Raw genomic sequence first — 8,321 nt, forward strand, 5'->3', positions numbered from 1 at the left:
TATACTATATACTAAAACATGCCCCTCTACTTTTCATATTTATAACAAACTCTTGTGTTGAGGGCTCTTGACCGACTGCAGTAAGGGAGCCACTCTGCTGCATACGAAACCCTGAGCCAGAGCCCCTCTACTTGTGAAATGTGTAGTTGACAGCTACTTCACAGACATTTCAGCTACAGAAAACATATTCAAGGAAGAATGTTAAAAAGTTTTCTTGTATCCTACAAGGGGTTCTCTCTAGATGTAAATAAATCTGGATGAAATATTGTAATCCAAGTATACCATTTCCCACATTGTAAATCTGTGCTGGTGGGGAGCCAATCCAGTTAACATGCCTGAAGGGGAATGAGCGTCCAAGGGCTTCCCCACACCTCACAAGGCCCACCCTTGTTTCCACTGACCCTTTCTTTGGCCTGAAACCCCCAATTTCCTCCAAAGGCAAAATGAAACTCAAATCTCTCTAGACTCAAAGACTAAGTCTTGACTATGCCAACCTATTGGTTTGTAATTATACTGCTCAAGGATCCTGCTTCCTCTCTTTCAACCCTCTCGGGAGCTCTCCCCAAGAGATTTTAAGTCTCACACAGCCAGACTGTATTTCCCTTTGTCAAGAAGCAATCACAGAGTATTCTACCTGCAGGAGATAATACTTGTTGAATAATTTATGTATATAAGACCATTCTAGAATACTTTTGTAGTGAACTGCCCCTATTCTGAAGGTTAACGTTTTTCCTTCTGATGATTTAGCCTCTATGGCAGGGTCTACAAACTACCACATGAAGCCCAAATCCAGCCCATCAGCAAAATAATCATTTTAAAAACACTCCCTTAAAAACATAAAAACCTAAGAGAGAGCATATGTGGCCTGTGGAGTCTAAGATATTTACTATCTGGCTCTTTATCCAAAACCCCTGATAGTGCCTCTGGACAAGGGCATAACAGATGAGTCGTGGCAAAAGGGACTAACTGAGAGGATGGGTAGAAACCCGGGCAGCCTATGAGGAACCTCGAGGTGTGATGCTTCTTCATCCCAGTAATTCAGCGACTCGACTAGAAGCATCTGATTTTCTGGATGAACCCCAAGGAGCCTGTCAACTTTTGAAATCAACACAGCTGTCTGCCACTTGCCAGACTTATTTTGGGTAAGCAGTAATAAATGGAGAAATAAGTAATAATAGTTGGAGGTTGTGAGAAATAAAAAGCTATTTAATGTTTGATAGACAAATTCAAGTCCATAAATTTCCTTGAAAGATGCTAAAAATGTTCTCGTTTTTTAAATTAAATTTACAGTTTCATTTTTACAAAGTTCTGTACATAAAAATAAATATACAGAAACAAACCCCATCAACTGTCTGCATCAGTAATCCTCACTGGTGGGCTCACCATTGCTAAGGAAGACATCATTCAACGCAACCTGTCACAGAGACTGTCCTGGCAGCAAGATTTCTAACTTCAAAATATCATTACTCTTTTATCAAGATTGCTAATCATCTAGAGGCCTTTACCTACCAACTAGCAATTAACCATGAAATCAATGAACGCAATCACTGTCTCCAAATGGAACATGACCAGTGACCTAATGCCTAGTGGCAACATCTATACCCTTTGCTGCCTGGAGCCCTTACATATGCAGGTGTAGTTATGAACAGAAACAAACCCCACCTCCCCCTGGCTAGTCACTGTGAAAAGTGTGCGTAAGGCAATTGAATCGAGGGTTAAAGATTCATCTTGCTAATGTCAAAAGCTACACTAACAAGATTCTTAGCCTCATCCGCCAGATGATGGGCCTCTGCGTCCAGGTCTCCAGGAGCAGGATCCACCTCCTTCACCAGACAAAGGGTTATAACCTGGGATGACAGAAAGGAAGCAAAACAGTATGGATAAAAATCTGAAAATCTGGGAACATTCTATATCCAAAATAAAATTATGTGACTGACATGCTAAGCACTGCAAAGATATGGATTCTAAGGTACATTTTAAAAAATTTTAGCTACTATTTAAAAAAAAGAAAACCTTTATATTGTGATTGCCATTTGAATTGATTTTCTGGTGGAGAAAAAAGAAGTCATTCAACTTCTTATTTCTTTTTTTTTTTTTGAGTCGGAGTTTCGCTCTTGTTACCTAGGCTGGAGTGCAATGGCGCGATCTCGGCTCACCGCAACCTCCGCCTCCTGGGTTCAAGCAATTCTCTTGCCTCAGCCTCCCGAGTAGCTGGGACTACAGGGGCACGCCACCATGCCCAGCTAATTTTTTTTATATTTTTAGTAGAGATGGGTTTTCACCATGTTGACCAGGATGGTCTCGATCTCTTGACCTCATGATCCACCCGCCTCAGCCTCCCAAAGTGCTGGGATTATAGGCGTGAGCCACCGGGCCCGGCCGAGGTCATTCAACTTCTTTGTCCTAATCTCCAAAACACATGCAAAAGAGTCACCAAAAACTTCCTCAAGATGGCCTGATTTAAGTATATAAAGCCTCCTATCACAGAGAATGTATTACTGAAACTCAAACATTCAAATAAGGGCTGTTGAAGCTACAGAAAATGGATTTAAAAAAATCAGAACAGAATTAAACTTGCCACTTCTACCAGTCAGAGCCAGGTCATCTGTGTGCTTCCCCGCTTCCCTTGCCCCACTCCCTCGTGAGCTTCCCAAAGTCAATGGACAACTGGGGACCTGGTTGAGTGCTCAGGTTCTAGGGTCAGCCAGAACTTAAATATGTTGGTTTTACTCCTTACTTGCAGTGGAATCTTTGGGCAATAAAATCCTGTGCCTCGGTTTCCCTATTTGTAAAACCAGGCTAGTCAAAGCCCCAGCTCAGGAATGCTGGGGACACTGAAAGAGGCCATGCACGCATTCCATCTTCTACGATTTCCATTCCTATCCTAAATATCACCTCTATGTGTCTAAAAATAAGCTTCTAGCAGGACCATCTAAAAATAGCATTTTCTTTCCAGATGTATCACCTTCTCTACAGCAAGCCAGGTTAGTCTCCTGACATAAAGGAGATTACAGCTCAGCATTTAAGGTCAGCCAAGTTTGTGGCCCATGTCCCAGTCTTTCTTCAGTCCTCACAGACCCATCAGGTCTCCAGGCCTCTGCTGTGCCCCCTCTCCTCCTATAGAGAATACACTCTTCCGCCCTGGAAGTGTTCTATAGTGTTCTAGTGTCTTTGCTCTCTCATTCCTCAGCAGTAACTTGCAACTCTTAGCCAGAATCACAAAAGATTGCTTATTTTTGTTTGTGAGTCCCATCTTCCCAGACTTGAAATTCTTGGGGATGGGATGAAGACAGACTGCTACGGCACCACCCAGAGTCCCCAGGGCAGTGTTGCACACAGGAAAAAGCTTTGAATGAGCATATCTGCCACTCCTTGTTATTTGCAAGAAACATGGTGGTCCTGGCTAGAAAGGCCAAAACCACTGTGTTCCAGCTCCTTGACATTCATCTGAAGACTGGCAGAGAATTCCTCGTCCTAATTAGCTCTCCCTCTACGGGACTGCAGAGGGATCAAGTGCGAATACTGTAATACAAGTACAATCCTTCCAAGTACTTAGTGAGGGCCTAGGAGGTGGTTTGCATCTGTTTCCTTTATTGAATCTTCACAATCCTAAAGAATTAGTCTTAATTTACGCACAAAGAAACAGTCTTGTTTATAAAAGGTAACTATATTCTGTAAGTGTTGAAAATTTGTTAACATTTGATATCAGTGGTGCTTACCACCTCCCCGCAAAGGCTTTCTGTCCGATTTCCGTTTTGGGATGGCAGATGAAGTGGAAGGCCCAGGACTGTCTTCCTCCTGTTTGAATACACACACGTGTTAAGAAACAATGAAAACATTCTACTTGGCAATCTTCATCTACTGCAAAATGCCAGCTGGCCGAAGTCTCCAGTCACCTGAGGCTTCTTTGCATTTCCTTTGTAACTTTTTCCTTCTTGCATGCTGTCCCACATTTCAATCTTCTGTCTCCTTTTTTCTTCTTCAAGCTGAGAAACAATCACATTGTACAGAAAGAATTCAGAGACTGCCACTGCTCTCAAAGACAACGGTAACTCTGACAATTCCTAATTTAAATGTCTTTCAGAACAAACGCCACTCTCATTTTCTTTGCTTAATGTAACTGTTGTGATCTGGTGGAATGAGTTTAACTCACAAAGAGAAGCTTTGGTTTTTGTACACTATTAAAGAAAGCAAAATGTTTCATGAAAAAAATGACTGACTCCACGTTCTTCTGAAACTCATGTCTATCAGGACATTTTTGGTAATGTGGAAGACACAGGCATGTGCATACACACTCACATGTACCCTGCTCCAACCTGTCCCTCCTCCTGTGCTCTGTATCTTTCATTGTAAAATATTCACACATCTACTGTTGCCTAACAATAGTGTATTTTCTTGCTATCGCCAATATTGACATGGCAGGAACTGAAATATTTATTAAATCTAATGGGATCGGACCTGGTCCTAGAAGCTTATAGACAACACAGACAGCCACTGTAATCCAGAGCCTCAGCCAATTTCTACGTACATATTCAAACTGAAACTAGGTGCTACCTGTTTTAGTTTCTCTTTATGCTTTTCCACTTGAGCATTTAGCTCTTCTTGCATTTTCAATCGAGCAGCTGCTAAAGCTTCTTGTCGTTTAACAACAACATCAGGTTCTAAAACATCAGAAAAAAATTGAGATCAAGCACTTTGTACAATAGAAACTTCTGAGTGTCCGCATTATTAGAAGTACAAAGAGGTATCGACATCAGACAATGAAACATGTTTTTACATGAGTAATCCTGACCCCTCTGCAAATATTTTACTGCTTCAAGGGGCAGGGGTCTGTTGCTGAGCCATGGATTTTAGTTCCAAATATCTGCATCACCAGAAACCTGTTAGAAATGTCAATTTCTGAATTCTCCTGAGCAATACCAATTCATAAAGCCTGGGATGGTGGCCACACAGAGCACATTTTGGGTACCTCAATGACACCCACGGTCTCTAGGTTGACCAGAATCCCGGAAGACTACCAAGAAAATATCAAGTTTTCTAAATCATCCATCCATTAATTAGCCCAGGAGTAAGATTCTTAGGTATTTGTTTCTACAGAAAAGAAAGAAAAATCCTTCTAAATAGCATTATGAATAGAAATGAACTCCCCAGCTTAACCTGTATTTTTATCTGGTTTGTAAAACAAAGCTTACCATCTCAATCTCATTACCAGTGACTCAGATGAATGACAATTTATACTATTTCACTATTCTAAAAACATGTAGCATTTCTTTCGGGTATGTCCACAGAAACTGTATCTTCTAACTAGTGAAAAGGCTACCTTTCAAAGAGAATGAGTTTTTTAGACAGGTAAATGTAACTGGAAATCAGGTCTGATGGATAAGTTTGTGAAAATCAAAATGAGGTGGACATGAAGAAATAAGGCTGCCTGTTAATTCTCTCAAAATGTTCTAGAGATAACTCAGAGTTAGTAGGCAGACCTACAAGTACAGAGAAAATATGTTTTCATTTTAAACCAGCCTATAAATGAAAAGCCATCCAACAAGACATGCACTCAGTGCACCATCAGGCAGGTTCTCCATTTCATTAACTCTCTGAAACAAAAAAAAACGTTACACGTGCACCAAAATCAGCTTCAGAAGCAGAAAAATGTTCTTTTTTCTCCTATACACATGAGAACCATATACTACTACTTTTAAAAAATTTTTTTTTCAGAGACAGAGTCTTGCTCTGTCACCCAGGCTGGAGTGCAGTGGCTCGATCTCAGCTCACTGCAACCTTTGCCTCCCGAGTTCAAGCGATTTTCCTGCCTCAGCCTCCTGAGTAGCTGGGACTACAGGCACACGCCACCACGCCCAGCTAATTTTTGTATTTTTACTAGAGATGGCATTTCACCATGTTAGCCAGGATGGTCTCAAACTCCTGACCTCAGGTGATCAGCCCGCCTCAGCCTCCCAAAGTGTTGGGATTACAGGTGTGAGCCACAGCACCCAGCCCTTTTTTTTTGGGAGGTCAAGGCGGGCAGATTACAAGGTTAGGAGTTTGAGGCCAGCCTGACCAACATGGTAAAACGCCATCTCTACTAAAAATACAAAAACTGGGTGTGGTGGCATGCGCCTGTAATCCCAGCTACTTGGAAGGCTGAGGCAGGAGAATCGTTTGAACCTGGGAGGAGGAGGTTGCAGTGAGCTGAGATCACGCCACTGCATTCCAATCTGGGCAACAGGGCGAGACTCCGTCTCAAAAAAAAAAAAAGACAAAGCCTTACTCTGTTGCCCAGGCTAGGGTGCAGTGGCAGGATCTCAGCTCACTGCACCCTCCGTCTCCTGGGTTCAAGTGATTTCTCCAGCCTCAGCCTCCCCAATAGCTGGGATTACAGGTGCCCACCATCACGCTCCATTGATTTTTGTATTTTTAGTAGAGGTGGGGTTTCACCATGTTAGCCAGGCTGGTCTTGAACTCTTGATCTCAGGCAATGTGCTGGCTTTGGCCTCCCAAAAGTGCTGGGATTACAGGCGTGAGATACGGAGCCCAGTCGAGAACCATATACTTCTTCTTCTTATTTTTTAAAGGCAGGGTCTCAGTCAATTGCCCACGCTGGATGTAGTGTGGCCCAATCATAGCTCACCGCAGCTTTGACTTCCTGGACTGAAATGATTCTCCTGCCTCAGCCTCCTGAGCAGCTGCGACTACAGGTTTATGACGCCACTCCTGGCTATTTTATTTTTTTAAGAGGGACAGGGTCTCGCTATGCGGCCCATCTTACTTTTAGTAAGAGACTAACAATAAAAGAAGGAGGTGCAGAACCACCGCTTTCATTTCGGTTATCAGGCACTAACCCACAGCAGCCGCAGCTCCGTCCAGCTGCCTCTGCCTCAAGGCTCTTAGCCGGGCGGAAAGCTTCTGAAAGACCACGTAGAGAAGGATGCAGCTGAAGACGATGTACCAGCCGTAGGTGGCCAGCAGGGAGCCCACTGAAAAGAAAAAAAAAATTTTCAAAAAACTAAAAATGGCACTACTAGTTGACTTTTCCGTAAGACTCAACAAAGTGTAATTCCTGCCCTCAAAGCCTTCATGGTCTAGCTGAGGAAAAAGCCTCCTAAGTAGATCGTTAAAACATGAACAAGAAGTGCAACAATTCAGGGATCTCCGAGAAGCGAGACTTCTTAACCAATTGGGGAGTCGGGGGCAGTTAGGGGGTGGAGGGCACAGCAACTGGGTTTTGAAAAATGAAGAGCAACTAATCTGAACCAGGAAGGCAAAGGCCTTTCAGACCTAAGGAACCACATATAAATGGGGTGACAGTGCGGGGAGTTAGGAGTGTGTATGGGGCTGTGTGGGGCAGGTCCCAGAGGCAAACGCCAAGGGCCGAGCGACTCCAGTAACTGCAACAGGAAGAGCCTGGTTCGCAAAAAAGACTTGCGCAAACAAGGGCCAGCCGAGCCGCCAAGGGAAGTGCGGCTCCCGAGAGGCCACCGCGCAAGGTCCGGGCCTGCTGCCCAGAGTCCGCGTCAGCGACAACGCCCGACAGTTCCCAGGGCTCCCAGGCCCCGGCGCCGCAAGCAGCGGAGGACGACCCACCGATCATGGCGGCGCGCCGGAGAGGTGGCGGCGAGCGCCCTACTGCCCCGCAGCGACTCACCGGTGACGTGTAGGAAGCGCAGCCCCTCGGTCTCCAGGGCCGGCCGCGTGGACAAAGGCTCCTCTTCCCGCTCCATGACGGTCGCCACCGCCGCTGAGCCCGGCTGCTGCGCCTCCAGCAGGGCGCTTCCGGTGCGCTTCTACGCACACGTGGCGCGCCGGGACGCGATTACGGTCCCGGCCAATCGCAGGTCGACCCCGCCCTGACGTGGGCCAAACGCAGGGGGGGCGTGGCCAAGGGGCGTGGTGTGGGGGGAATCCCGACCATCTTCTCTGGGACTGTGCCAGCTCCTGGCCTGAGTTGGGGCTGAGGACCAACCTCTTTCACGGATTTCTTACCGAATTTCTCCCTTCTTTTTCCTAATTGGACACCGAAGCCAAGGAGGTCAGGGCCGCCCGGAGGCTGGATTTGCACCCACATCCTTGCCCTGGGCACATTGGACGACGGCTCAGTACGTTGACTCCCCCCAACATTTGAGGGTTGCAGCCAGCGTCCACTCCCACAAGTGAAAACACGAAATGTGGACAGCCTCCTGCTCCTGCTGCCGGTGATACCTTTCAGACCAAGAAAGTCCCCACTGATCCTCAAGATTCTTTTCTCCAAAATCAAAACCTCTTAGGAAAAAACGATCATAGTAACGGCTCTAACCTATGTTGAATTATACTGTAACACAAGACAC

General features: G+C 45.2%; 1 protein-coding gene across 1 annotated transcript; it reads right to left on the reverse strand.

Moving 5' to 3' along the window:
* Positions 1-1,185: 1,185 nt before the first annotated feature.
* SELENOS (selenoprotein S) lies at positions 1,186-7,759 on the reverse strand. The gene is made up of 6 exons (XM_012463888.3): positions 7,643-7,759; positions 6,840-6,974; positions 4,555-4,661; positions 3,897-3,986; positions 3,720-3,798; positions 1,186-1,847 (listed from the first exon to the last, which is right to left on the reverse strand). Exons 1-6 carry the CDS (start codon positions 7,716-7,718, stop codon positions 1,768-1,770), a joined length of 567 nt encoding a protein of 188 aa, XP_012319311.1. The 5' UTR covers positions 7,719-7,759; the 3' UTR covers positions 1,186-1,767.
* Between the last annotated feature and the right edge of the window lie 562 nt (positions 7,760-8,321).

This window comes from Aotus nancymaae, unplaced genomic scaffold (assembly GCF_030222135.1).
Source record: "Aotus nancymaae isolate 86718 unplaced genomic scaffold, 86718_ANA_hifiasm-v0.15.2.pri h1tg000014l, whole genome shotgun sequence".
Classification (NCBI taxonomy): Eukaryota; Metazoa; Chordata; class Mammalia; order Primates; family Aotidae; genus Aotus; species Aotus nancymaae.

Bases quoted from the DNA above. Each gene is read 5' to 3' on its own strand.
- SELENOS (XM_012463888.3), bottom strand. From the start codon at position 7,718: ATGGAGCGGGAAGAGGAGCCTTTGTCCACGCGGCCGGCCCTGGAGACC. The intron at 3,987-4,554 runs GTAGCACCTAGT...ATTGTTTCTCAG, and splicing joins ATAAAGAGAAACTAAAACAG to CTTGAAGAAGAAAAAAGGAG. The intron at 3,799-3,896 runs GTGACTGGAGAC...GTATTCAAACAG, and splicing joins GAAATGCAAAGAAGCCTCAG to GAGGAAGACAGTCCTGGGCC.